This window comes from Stegodyphus dumicola, chromosome 7 (assembly GCF_044657685.1).
Source record: "Stegodyphus dumicola isolate Sdum_Otavi_A_Nest chromosome 7, ASM4465768v1".
Taxonomy (NCBI): domain Eukaryota; kingdom Metazoa; phylum Arthropoda; class Arachnida; order Araneae; family Eresidae; genus Stegodyphus; species Stegodyphus dumicola.
This window is the reverse complement of record NC_140774.1, coordinates 184,977,658-184,992,562: the sequence shown is the minus strand read 5'-3', so window position 1 is coordinate 184,992,562 and position 14,905 is coordinate 184,977,658. Positions and strand designations below refer to the sequence as shown.

The 14,905-nt window shown below is 36.0% G+C and overlaps 1 protein-coding gene across 2 annotated transcripts in view; it reads left to right on the top strand.

Moving 5' to 3' along the window:
* LOC118196299 (uncharacterized) overlaps positions 1-13,077 on the top strand; it is a 175,850-nt gene extending 162,773 nt beyond the window's left edge. For both annotated transcript variants that reach the window (XM_035367720.2, XM_035367719.2), the window contains one exon: positions 12,765-13,077. In XM_035367720.2, coding sequence (XP_035223611.1) covers positions 12,765-12,778 — 14 coding nt within the window. In that variant the 3' untranslated portion in view covers positions 12,779-13,077. The remainder of the gene's footprint in view (positions 1-12,764) is intronic.
* Positions 13,078-14,905: the final 1,828 nt, after the last annotated feature.

Genomic DNA, 14,905 nt, shown 5'->3' with positions numbered 1-14,905 from the left:
CAACTAACGATATCTGTTGGCCAAATAGTAAACTAAACGTCTAATACTGTATATACACTCATGTCCATAAATTAAGGATAATTTGGAGTCACGCCAAAATCGAACTCTAAAATAAATATATCACCTGTAAAATCACTATACACATCTGCAAGAATCATATGCAAATTTCAGAAAATAACCAGATGACACCGATGGTACGTCGCAATGATGAGAGTGTAAAACAGTTATATATAAAGAATACAGGCAAAGAAGTAAAATTGTTCGCAGGCGCTTTATAAGCATTTCAGTGCAATAACCGAATAGTGTTGACACAAAGGATGCATTTGGATGATTTTTTTACGTGGTAGAATTATCGGCCGTCTGGAATGTGGGCGTAACCAACTGGAAGTATATGACGAACTTGAAATTGCCCAGAGTGTCATCTCAAGGCTTTGGCAACGATTCCAAGATGATGGTAATGTGAGTAGACGTTACAGCACAGATCGCCGCAGAGTTACAACGCCGAATGAGGACCGGTATTTGGCAGTTACTGCCAAAAGAAACAGGCGGAGCACAGCCTCAGACCTGTCTCATCAGCTCTCTTCAGCCACTGGTACGACAATTTCAAGGCAGACCGTGTACAGACGCTTAGGGCAGATTGGTCTATATGCTCGTAGACCTGTCAGATGCGTTCCACTTACTGCAACTCACTGTCGCCTGCGGTTAGCCTGGAGTAGAGAGCATGCATTGTGGACACCGCAACAGTGTGCTTGTGTGATGTTTTCCGACGAGTGCAGGTTTAGCTTGCAGTCTGATTCTCGCCGGACTTTCATATGGAAAGCTCCAGGTACCCGTTACCACCAAGAAAACATCATTGAACGACACCGTTACGGTGGTGCAGGAGTGCTCGTTTGAAATGGAATTATTCTGGGTTCCAGAACTGACCTGCATGTTCAAATTGGAACCATGACGAGCCAAATCTATCGGGACGTCATTCTGGAACAACATGTACGCTTGTTTCTGGGCGCCATGGGCGCACAATTTGTGTTTGTGGATGACAACGCCCATCCTTACCGTCCAAACATCGTAAGCGAATGCCTTCAATCGGAGGATATCACCCGTATGGACTGGCCAGCATTCTCACCGGACTTGAATCCAGTAGAGCACGTGTGGGACATGCTTGGCCAACGAGTTGCCGCCCGTCAACCTCCTCCTACATGTCTACCAGAACTTCGGAGAGCATTGCATTTTGAGTGGTGTAATATCCCCCAAGATCAGATCGATAATTTGATACTCAGTTGTACGGACTGCATTGCATCGTCTGGGAGACATACAATGTATTAACAATCATACCAAACATGTAATATTGTTTTTTTGTAATTTGCTCCAGGGAGAAAAAATCGCTAATTTGTTTAATAATATCAAACATATAGCATCTTTTTTTGCTCTTTACCTTTTGTTTAATAAATAAGCTTTACAAATAAGTCAAATTTGTTTTGCTTCTAACTCTTCCTTTGCCTGATTTTGCATTATCCTTAATTTATGGACATGAGTGTAATTTATTTCAGTGGTTAAACGGGGAAAAAAACGGGATGCGCTCCTTAATAAAGGAAGGAAAACACATGCCCCTGAAATCGCGGTATGAGCAGATTTTGCTACATTTGAGTTGCCCGTGGAAAATTGTGGGATGAGCAGCCAGAGGGTTAAACATAAATCTCACGTAACAGTTACATAACTTCGCAAAGTAAAAATAATAACTCGAAATACGTAGAAAATTTAAGTGAGTTTATTAGTGTAATGAAACTTAGCTTTGATTTTGTTTTATTATCATCGCATTCTAATACTGTTAAGGTACGTCCTACCATATAAAAATGCCGACTTCTAATTGCTCAGAGCATGACACAGAACAGAGTATTTTATTAGTAGTGGATGCACGGACATGCTACGGAAGTCAGATGATTACTTTCATGACAGGCTCCTACATTAGCACAAAGATAGAGCACCAAACAGAAATAAGGTCACGCTGCGGTATTTGTTTCCTAAAGAGATGGATTGGTTATTGAGGCCCCTAGAGCATGACTAAAGTCCTTGCATAGTTGATGTTTTTTTCTTCTTGTGGCGCGCTGCAGAGGAATAAGTGCATGTATCACTAATGTCATATGACATAATTGTGGATAGGGACTACCTAAAATTCACCCGAGTGAAAAGGTATAGGCCCACTGCTTTGGTTATCTAGATCGCGGATCTCCAAACTACAGCCGAGGGCCGAATTTTTTATATAACTATTTTATATAACATCTTATCTAAAAAGGCATTGCCTATCTTGTACGCTCTTTATAAAGCATAGTATAATCTTTATGCAATCGTTTATAAATTTAATAGGGGGACCGGAAAGTAATGTCGCTTTCTTACATTAAATCCACACGAATAAACTGTTAACACGTTTTTATTTTCAATCACTCTCGTTATCAACAAACTTTTGCCATCTAGTGTGCAGATTTTCAATCCCCGCACCGATATAAATCAATTGGTTTTTGAGTAAAATATCTCAAGATGGCATTTTGGGCATCATTCAAATTTTCAAATTTTTCGGCACTAAGAAAATGTTGTAGGGATCAGAAAAAATGGAAATCCGAGCGTACGATATCGGGCGAGTATGGTGGGTGATGCAGCACCTCCCATCCAAATACATTCATTTTTTCTAGTGGCTGTCTTGCACAGTGCGGTCTTGCATTGTCGTGTTGCAGAATGATGCCTTTTCTGTTGACAATCGCCGAATATGTTTTGATTAAAGATTGATTCATTCGATCCAATTGTTCACAATAAAGATCTGCATTAACAGTTTGTCCAGGTTTCAGCTATTCAAAATGAACAGTTCCGCGAAAACTCCACCAAACACACAGAAGCGCCTTTTTGGGATGTAAACCCTACTTGTAACCCTTATTAAAACTGCCTTTTAGCTGATTGTCCTGGAAGATCCTTTGCTGTAGATTGCGAAAGATGTGTTCAGACAACACTTTCCCGATTCTTCAGTGGGCACCTGAGGGGACTTACTTTTGAGAGTGGTGTCAAGATGCACCTAATTTGTTCTAACTGTCACAATGCACCCGAATCACCGGCACATATCCTTGAGTGTCTATGGAGATTAATAATAACAACAGCAACAAAACTGCCTTTTGCATTTTGGATTATCATATAGGACCCATTTTTCGTCTCCAGTAATCAAACGATCAAAAGCAGTTCTGTATGGCGCCGTTGAGCAATACGTTGCATGGGATGGATCGGTTGGCTTTGTTCTCTTCGGACAGATTATGGGGGATTCAAACACCTGCTTTGCTTATTTTCCCATTCTGCTTTAAATGTTCTTGGATGGTCGACCAAGGTTGGTTAAGAATGTTTGAGATGGATTTGCTTCCACTTCTGCCCTTGGCATGTTGTTGTCAACATGCGCAAAAACGACATTACTTTCCGGTCCCCCAATTACAATTAGTGAAATACAGTACCACTCTATATAGGAAATCTCATGTGAACACACATGAATTCCTCATACATTCTATTAAATTACACGCATTTTTGCCGTGCTTCATTTCAGGCTTATTTTCTCGAATTTCATTAGAGATATATTTCTCATTAATTCAATTCAGTTCTAACTTCGCGACAAGGCAAATATACATAAAAACTCAAATCATCTTCAAACGAAAGAAGAGTTTAAAATGTAAATGAATGACTGCTTTGCCAGACTTAGTAGTACAGGGTTATCCAAATTAAACTTCCCCAACTCAGAGACCTGTGCAGAGTGTTGTATGGGTCATAATGTGATGAAATTTTAAAAACAGACACTTCAGATCATGCGCTCGAGATTTATTACACAAAAACAATTAGTACAAGAAGTTGCCGATAGGTGGCGCTGTAACACTAGTAATGTGCATATTGCAGCAACGTGATTTGCAGAAATAAAGCTTCTGCGCAACATATCCAAAAGACGATCCCTACAAAAGTGGAAGACAGACCTTGCACAGGCAGTTGTTTCCAGCTCTCTGATGCACAGTGGCGACTTTGAAAGAAAAAGCTCTGTTAGTGAAACTTTTCTACTAGAATGACGAGAATTCCTGTGCTGCGATAAGAACATTCCGTCGGCTGAATATCTTACGCCGAGGACCAATGACACCACGTGCTCTACGAGACATGATGAAGAAGTTCGAAAGAACGGGACAGCTGGGAATTTTACCAGGTAGAGAACGACAGGTTGTGGAATCTGCACGCGTAGAAGACGTTGCTTTGGCGGTCGTGGACCCTACTAGCCAATCGCCATATGGTGTTGTCAGTGTGGCAACTGTTTCTCGTGCTGTTGATATGCCCTATTCGACCGTATGGCGTGTGATGCGTCGAATCCCCAGTTATTTTCTTTACAAAATCCATAGTCGTCATCAGCTGTCCGACGGGGATCCTGTAGTTCGGGAAACATTTGCGTTGCAATTCCTTGCCAGAATGGAAGTCGATGCTGCTTGGCCGTGGAACATCCTTTGGACGGATGAGGCCCATTTTCACCTGAATGGTCAAGTGAATACGCACAACTGCCGCATTTGGGAAGTGAAAACCCGCGCGCAATCCATCAAGTGCCCTTGAACCCTCCAAAGGTTACCGTATGGTGCGGTTTCACTGCAACATTCGTGATTGGGCCTTATTTTTTTTGAAGAGGTGACTCCAACAGGGTTCAAAACCTGCTCTGTCACAGATAAACGGTATCAGGACATGTTGACAACGTTTGTCATCCCTGAACTGCAACAACGTGGCCGCCTCCAGGACACGATATTTATGCAGGATGTTGCACCTCCCCATATTCTTCGTGGCGTTCAACAGGTGTTACGGGCAACTTTTACCGATGCAAGTGTGATCAGCCTCTGTTTCCCTACAGCTTGGCCTTCCGCTCGCCCGGTCTCACGCCATGCGACTTTTGGTTATGCGGATTCTTAAAGGATCGGGTCTACCGAGAACACCCAGCAACCTTGGCAGATCCTGAAAGACGCAATTATTCGACATGTTCGTAGAATTAATGTGGACTTACTGCGTTCACTGTGGAACACACTGCTTTGCGAATGGAAAGAATTGTAGAGAACCACGGCACACATATAGAACATCTGTAGAATGTCTTGTTGATCTGCAGCGCCACCTATCGACAACTTCTTGTACTAACTTTTTTGTTTAATAAATCTCGAGCGCATGATCTGAAGTGTCTGTTTTTAAAATTTCATCACATTATGAACCATACAACACTCTGCACAGGCCTCTGAGTCGGGGAAGTTTAATTTGGATAACCCTGTACTTAAAAAATTTTTAAATTGTTGATAATTCCACAACTATTGCATGCAGATTATCTAAAGTCATAAAACCGTTAACCGGAATATACGAACAACATAATTAAGCCACTTTTAAAGCAAAAGACGTACAATTTACTAACATATAAGAATAAAAAAAAAATGAGCTCACCGAATCGGGTAATAGTGCGTATATATCTATCTATCTATATATATATATACAATTTAAAGTAAAGTAAAAATAACAAACGATAAAAGACATATATATATACGCACTATTACCTGGCTCTCTCTCTATATATATATATCTTCGATGCAGCTGATTGCAACCAAAATGGGAGTTGCACAACTACATGTTATGGCAGTCCTATATACAAAATTTCAGCATTTTGAAGCTACTCGTTTTTGAGTTATACGAGATACATACATTCGTCACGAAAAAAAATCTCTCCTAAATCCATTTTAAAATCCGTTTTGGGGAAAAAAGTCCTTTATTCTTTCGCAACATAAAATTCAATAGAAAAATCACAACATTGTCCGTACGTACATATGTCACGGAAAAAAAGAAAAAAAAAAGTTGTTCAAATGGATTCGAGAGCGGTCAAAATGGATATTTTCGTTGAAATGGGTATCCGAAAGTTTTCGCGATTACAGTACTTTCTTTACTTCATACACGGAAATAAAAAATTCTCATTGTACTTTTTCCAGGAATAAAGGTTTCGTGTGTTATCTTTCCTACTTTCATAGTAGTATTCTAGGTTGTAGAATCAATAGGTATTTTTTGGAAGCAAGCAAGATGAAAAATTAGCAAACGCTTTCGCCGGATATCGAAACGCGGACCTCTCAATTACCCGCTGAGTGTGCTGACCGCTACACCAGGAAGGCACGCTAGAAAGGCGGGAGAACTACCTTATTAGGTTGGTTCATTAAAATTTTCAGTAGTGATTTTATTCAGATCTTAATTCTTGTTCTGTGTATGTTGTAATTTATTTTAATTTTGGAGACCTTTTTCACTTTCTCCTGCCTTCCTAGCGTGCCTTCGTGGTGTAGTCGTTCTGCACGCTGAGCCGGTATTCCAGAGATCCGTGGTTCGATTCCCGGCGAAGGCGATTGCTCATTTTTCATCTTGCCTGCTTGCAAAAAATACCTGATATCTCTACAGTGGCGCCCGAACTAAAAGGGTGTTGGATGATGATTCTCCTCACGCAGGATTTGGCGATTGGGTCCCCTAAAAACCCCAGTCGCCCTTTAAAAGGGGGAGTATATAAGGTATTTCTCCCGCCTTCCTAGCGTGGCTTCGTGGTGTAGTCGTTCTGCACGCTCGGGCGGTATTCCAGAGGTCCGTGGTTGGATTTCCGGCGAAGGCGATTGCTCGTTTTTCGTCTTGCCTGCTTGCAAAAAATACCTAATGTCTCTTCAAACTTGCCCAAAATATTGTTGCGTGCGTACGGGTTCGTTATGAAATGAATGCACAAGTCCGATGAAAAATGAACAAAAATTTATTATTATCACAACAAAAATGCTTAAATTTTCTCAAATTATCATGCAGTATTACAATATCTCACAGTAGTTATCTTTTAACTACTCAAATGTCCAATAGAACGTAATTCAAAACAGCTAAAGAAAGCTAATCCGCGAATTCGCTACAATCAACAACAGCACTTTTCTAAACAACAACAAACTAAGCAACTACTACAAACTGAGATGTTTTCCTCCTTTTATAAGATTTTAAAATCACGCGCTAGAATTTTCCAGTACTTTCTCGAAATCAAAAAGAGATATTTATTTATTTAATGCACGCGCTCTTGTATTTTCAATTTTCCGGCTTAGCTTTCTTTTAATATTCGTCACGCGCTGCACTGCGCGAGAAATAAAACCATTTAATTTATAATTGAACTAACATTAGCTTTTTAAATACCAAATTCGTAACAATATAAAATACTTATGAACGAAAGTTTGTACTTGATCAAAATGTAAACGAAATGCGATGATAAATTGTGACAACGGGGAGGTAAATCCATTGAAAAGTAAAGTACATGCTATACCGAAGAAATCTGGACAAAAATACATATTTGCAAATGTTTACAAAGAGCTTTTAGGCGTTTATGTTAGATGAAACTGCATCAAAGTCCAAAAAACAAAGTTTTTGTAAGACCATAGCTGTTTAGATCCAATCACAAAAATCTCACTGTCTCATTTAAAAATGTGTATGCTGTTATCATAGTTGCATCGCCATGGTATGATGAATTAACTGGATCTTGTCCCTCGAAGCTTCGTCAAAGAGCCTATATAGCCCGCGGGGTGAAAGGTTTTGGAGACTCCTAATCTAGATAAGTAGTATTCCAATAGATCTCGCAGCTTCCTTGAATCATCGTAAAGCATCTGTGAGTTGGTACAACCAACATTGCAAGCTTTGCCACCGAGCCATTAGTAACAAAGAGATATATTAAATTTTTGCCATCACTTATGATATATTCGGCTATAAGTGGTAGGAGGTTAATTTTAGATGACACTTTGTAAAACTGCCGAAAACAGTGCATAAAATATTAGCTTTTTATACTGGTACTTCAGTTTTAGGTCTTGGATGCAACAAAAATTGTTCACATTCTTTTATGAACTTAATTACGTACTGGTTCTTAAAAATTCAGCACTAGAGAAGTTTATATTATTTATTAGTCCAAAGGAACAGTTTGCTCAGAAGGACTATTAATTTCGTTTTGGCATTTTGCGTTGATCCACTATAAATGTCGGTTCACTTTTCAAATTGTTTCCACCAAATATTAGATCCCTGTATTAAATTTAAAGAAATTAGATAATGAAAAATCTTCATAAATGTTTGCATGTTTCTCGCATTGTGATAAAACAACGGTACCTAGAGCCATCAAATTCTGAATTGCGTAGTCCTCCACCCAAATTTGGAATTTGGAAATTGTTTTGTTATTTATTTCGTATTTTGTAAAACTTTAAAGAATTTTTGATTAACAAACTCAATGATTTCAAAGCTAGCAATGGCAACACTGTACAGAGAAAAGAATATTTCAAGCCCGCGAGATTGTGTATCGGAAATTTTACAGATATGCTCATTTTGAAATTATTTTGCGATATTGCTGTTGAACTGAACTTTATGTTTTAAGTGCGAGGAACCTGATATTGAATAAATAAAGGTAACACACAAAATGTTAAAAAAACACCCCTTTGGACAATTTAAAACCTGAACCCTTTCAGGTATTTTCCTTTTTTTTATATTTTTATTTCTTGTTATAAAATAATTTCAGTTATTCATGCAGTAGTATAATTTTGAAGCAATTAAATGTAATTTTATGATTGAAGAAAATTGCTAACTCTAAACAACAAAGATAAGATAAAGCATGCGACTGAATTTCTTTTCAAAGTGATTTCTTGAAATAATATCAACTTGGATATTCGAATGTCATAAATAAGTCGATTTTCAAAGAAATAGCGACTTAGAGGAGCGAAAGGCAATTAAATTTGTCTTAGGATTACAACGCAAATAAGCTGCCGTGACATTTTAACATTTAAAAAAAAATATTTAATGCTAAAACTATAGATGTTATTAATTAATTATAATTTCATTTTGCCGTAGATGATTATTCTTCGGTTTACGGATCGTAAAAATGAAATGTCTTATATATCTGATGTGGAATTTTAATACAAAGTTCGGCTATTTAGTAATATTCCTAATAAGCATCTTAAAGTCTGTTTTTTTATGTTGTAATTGCCTATAATTATTGCGTGTAATTATATGCATTGTCGCATGAGGTAATCTATTTCTACATTCGATTGAATTTGATATGCTCCACGACAGGAAGTGTTGACATGCAAATCTTAAATATAGAAAATTGGCTAACCTTAGAATGCACATACGGAATATGCAAAACCGCTGCGTTTCTTATGTTTAGACGCTTGTTTTATTATCCACAGGTTGGTAGTTTTCAGGTTATAAGGTATTTCTCCCAATTACCTAGCGTGCCTTCGTGGTGTAACGGTAGCACGCTAGGCCAGTATTCCAGAGGTCCGTGGTTCGATTCTCGGCGAAGGCGATTGCATATTTTTCATCTTTTCTGCTTCCAATTAACTTAATGACTCTACAAGTGACGCCCGAACTAAAAGGGTTGTGAATGATGATTTTCCGCACCCAGGATTTGGCGACTAGGTCCCCTAAAACACTAGTCGCCCTTTTAAAAGGGGAGTGTATAAGGTATTTCTCCCACTTCCCTAGCGTGCCTTCGTGGTGTAACTTTAGCACGCTAGGCCGGTATTCCAGAGGTCCGTGGTTCGATTCTCGGCGAAGGCGGTTGCATATTTTTCATCTTTTCTGCTTCCAATTAACCTAATGACTCTACAAGTGACGCCCGAACTAAAAGGGTTGTGGATGATGATTTTCCGCACCCAGTATTTGGCGAGTAGGTCACCTAAAACCCTAGTCGCTCTTTAAAAAGGGGAGTATATAAGGTATTTCTCCCACTTCCCTAGCGTGCCTTCGTGGTGTAACGGTAGCACGCTGGGCCGGTATTCCAGAGATCCGTGGTTCGATTCCCGGAGAAGGCGGTTGCATATTTTTCATCTTTTCTCTTCCAATTAACCTAATGACTCTACAAGGTTATAGGTATTCTTCAAAAACACAGTTTTTTAAACTGTGGGTAGTGACCTCAGTTGGGGTGCCGGGACCTGCAGTAAGGGGTCGCCAAAGCAATTTTCATATTTCTTTAACTTATTATAATAATTTTACAATTACTAAAAATGTTTACATAATGTAAATAAAAATAGATAAAGCTAAGGCAATACAACCAAAGAAAAAACGAAAACGTATCGAAGAAATGTTTTACAATATTAAAGTTCATTTTACTTTAAAAACTAAAGTTAATGACCTAAAACTGCAATAGTACATTACATTACAAGTGAAGAAACTCACAGCTTCTTTCACGCTTGTATCGGATTTGAGCAAGGCTTATGTCCCACAGAATTTTCGTAAATATTATGGAGTCCCCCATACCAAAAAGTTTAAGAAATCCTGTTCTAAAAAGTTACGTGCATTTATTTGGCGTTAGAATTTCCCATGTTATTGTTGGTTACATTTAACGCTTTCTTTTTAACGAGCTGAACCAACAATCCACACTTGACTATAAAATTATATATTCTTTTTAAGGTTAAAAGGACAGTTTCTCAGATGTCTGTTCTAGCAGGAGTAAGTTTCCGAAATCTGATCCAAATTTTTTGTGTGCTACAGACATTCCGATCCAACATGAATTCATATAGACCTAGTTGCAATTATTTGGGCTAACATTCTGCATAGAATTTAAACTAGTCATTAAAAGATGCTGCGTTTGTGGACGAAATCTTTCAAAATATTGAGATGAAAGATTAAATTCTGATATCAATTCGAGACAAACACAAGTTCGCATAAAAATATTTTTAACTGCAATTATCTAAATGATAAAATTAATTGATTAATATAACAGTGCTTCGAGGTTTATGAAAAATATGTTGCCTGGACGAACAGAGACCCTCGAGTCGTCTCGCTGTACTAGAAGAAATGACTTTTAACAAATTGTATCTAATTTTTTTTTAATATAGGAAAGATTTGGGTTGAAAAATAAATCTCCACATATTATAAAAGGAAGAGATTGTATGTTTGTGTGTGTGTTTGCCTTTTGTCCGTGCTGCTAGTAAGCTAATAGACCCAGGGCTACGAAATTTCGTACATAGCTACATCTAGACAAGAGCCAGTGCATCTCGAAGCGATTTTTTGATAATTCGAATGAGATTTGTTTCATTTTATTATTTTTTTTATGAAATCGTATCAGACATAATGGGCATACCAGCAACAATGGCACGACGCCATTGTTGCTGATGTAAACACTGTGTCCACTTGGTAAAAATCAGGGCGAAAATCAGCGTTTTAAAAGTTTTTAATTAATATATCTGATTTTAGCTATTTGGTTTTTGGAACAAAGTGGACATCCACGAAAAGAATTGTAGAAAGTTTGGTTACGATAACTGTAGTAGTGACTAAGTTATTAGCGAACAAACACACAAACATTCTCACTGTACTATGTATACTGTACTACTGACTGTTTTCTCTTTAAAATATGAGATAAAATATTATTAATTATACTCTCTGTTTTAGAACGTTTTTTGTGTTTCTTTCATGTTATTTATTGCTTATTTCATTGTTTTTAAAATATTGAAAATATTTTAAAATTGAAAATATTTTGAAAAGTTTTGCATAATTTGTTTTAGTACAAAACGTTCTTAACTTCCTTTATACCATATGAATCTTAAGATTTTGCAACGGGTAGTTGGTTAATTTATTTATTAGGATAACTAATATTTGTATTAAGGGGATTCATACACCTTTAAAACCCATAAGAGGTTCGAATAGGTGACTGTTGAAAGAATTGGGAAAACTTATTTATTTTAAAAGCAATTACTACCAACCTTTCACAGCTGACTACATAATATAGCTGCTTTCTGAAATAGTAATCAGAAATTTGTGTTGCTACAAATATTTTTATAATTTAATCCGCTTTGTGACAACATTTTTCGTCATGTTTCCAACTGCGCGCACAGTTTATAACATTCTGTTTCATAATTTATTTCTATATCTAATATAGCTTTTATAACATTTGGAAACTACCGTGAACCTAACATTCTAAAAATTTCATGTTAAATTTTTATTTTATTTTGAGTTGAGTTTATAAAATGTATTTTATTAAAAAAGTCTGTAATAATTTCGTCCATCAAATTTTTTAATATTAAAATATTCATCAGATTTTAGGTTCAGTTAGAAAATACTACCCATGTAAAGAATTCCATCAAATTTCAAATATGTATCATTAGCCATTTTTAAGATATCATGCGCCCAAGGTGGAAACATGGCGAAGTATTTTGTCACAAAGATGATTAAATTACAAAAATATTTGTGGCAACACAAACTTTCTGGTTACTTGTTTACAAAGCAGCTATATTATGTAGTCAGCTGTAAAAAGTTGGAAGTAATTGCTTTTAAAATAAATAAAATATCCCAATTCTTGCAACAGTCACATTTTCGAAGATCATGAGGGTTTAAGGTGTACGACTCCCCTTAAGAGATATTGCTTATTTCATTGTAACTTTTTTTTATATATAATGTATTTTTATTAAATTTTTTTGATAAAGGTGTTCTGCAGAGTAAAACTGTGCAATTTTTAATTTTAATTTTTGGTGTTCCGATTAGGCATTTTTTCGGTACATTTAAGAGCCAGTCGAACGCTTGTATAAAATAAATTTTCGAAAGTACTTCTGTTAAACAAAAGGTTCAAAAAGCCTTTGTGATCCTCATCCGGTTTAATAAATACACTCTCATTTATAATAAATTCTATGTTAATAAAATTTCCTATACATTTTTGAAATACATATTAATACCTGAATACAGATAAAATAATGTATAAAGTTCATTTTCTTTTCCAGATAAAGTGGACTGAAGAGAAAATCAGAAAAAAATCAGCTGCTGTTGCCTTTACTATCTTCCATAAAGATTTCTGTATAATGCAATCTTCCACCACAGTATAAATTTCAGCCAGTTTGGCAACTCCAGAATTATCGTCTGCTTCTTTAGACAGGATTACGTCACTAGATACTTTTCATAATAAAAATTGCAATTAAATGATCTTCACTTTCAGAATGTACATAGCTCTTGAAATTCGTTTAATCGCACTGGTTAGTTTATGCAATTTGAAATCAATATCAGTGTTATTCAGTAAATAAAATTTATTTCAACTAATTGTAGAAAGAATTTTATCTATATGAAATTTCTGCTATCAGTACGGATGTAAATTATCGTATTGACCTATATATAAACCAAAGCTTTTTATGAAGTACATTGAAAACTTCTATGGTGATCAACTCCCTAAGATGACCACTCTGAAAGTGACCATTAATTCTGAAAATGATGAGAAAATGGCGATGAATATCACCGACTATTGCATTCTCAGCAACATTCACCTTTACGAAAGATCACATTTCTATGGAGCCGTACGTGATTGTCTTAGGAAATTTTCACTACACATAGGTTTTGTTTTAACGTAAAAGGTAATGAAAAGTTTGCTCAAAATATTTTTAAATATTAAGCTGCACCTATATGATGAACAGATTTTAAAATAGTATTTTAAAGCAAAGATCATCTTATATTCGACAGAGTACAGCATTCTAATTAAAATTTTTCTTCTATATAATATAAATGTTAAAATCATGTGAATAAAATCGACATTCGTAAGGCAAGGAAGAAATGCTTATGCTAAGATGTAAACGAAGAGATTAAGGTGTTAAAAATTTACATAATTGCATAAAATACCATGATAGTTATGCAACTGTTTATGTTTCTTAAATCAGATACAAGAAAAATACTTTTACATTAAATAAGTAGAAATATTTATTGTACTTACAGGTACTATTACGTTTTGAGGGCCGTAAAAAAAATTGCAGCGAAAATGTATGCGCAAAAGCGCCAAATCTAGCAAACGCGCCCATTTAACAGCCCGCCAAATTTAGCGTACGCGCTGATTTCAGATTACGTAAGTTTATATAGTTCTATATTTCTTAAGGCGCCATTGAAATACTAGTTTAATTTTTAAATCCTTTTTGGATTTTAAATCCTTATTTGATATCCAATGGATTTAATAATTTGGCAGTTGCCCATGACGAAAAGTCGGCAATAGAATTTTGGGTAAAGTGCAGAATCACCCACTGCTTGACACATTTTTAAGAATTCCACATACACGGTATCCATGTGCACATCGATCTATTTTCACTTAAAAAAAAAAAAAAAAAAAAAAAAAAATCCTAGAATTGCACAAAAATGGCACTGCACACACCCTTGACTTTATCTATGTCATCGACCTATTTTCACTTAAAAAGTAAAAGAAAATTGACAAAAATCCAATTGTTTTTACCTTTGTAAAAAGCGGCAAGCAAATAAGTGAGCGATTCTGCACTTTACCGAGAATATTTTCAAAGAAAAGGCATCATTCATTATAGAAAATTACGTTTGAACAACCAACGAGATGAAATTATGCTCTAGCGATAAGTCGGTAGCGAAATAGCGATGCAAGCATCCATTCAGTTATGTTTAGCAATTTTTATATAAATTATAATAATGATCTGAAATAGTTATTTACTCTTATGCTTCCATTCAATCATGTTTAGCCATTTTTATATAAATTATAATAATAAAAAAGTATTATATGAAATTAACCTTTCATCTAAATTAAAACATCAATCTCAGATAGTTATTTACTATTATACTTCCTTTCTTGCCGCAATTATTAGGGTTGCCGCAATTATTTTTGGCAGCATTGGCACTAACAATAGTCTGGCGATATTTTACGGCCCTCGAAACCGAATAGTACCTAATTAAATAGTGTGAAACTATTTCAATGTGACATCAAAATTTTGCTAAAATTAATTAATTTCTAAACAAAATATAAATTTAGAGTTAGGTTTAAACATTAGGTGAAAACGACTTTTTTTTAGCATAAATAGTTTTCTTCAAGATCTACGCCAAAATAAGATTGCTGCACTGCTTAAGTAAGAATTTTACATTAACGTGTTTC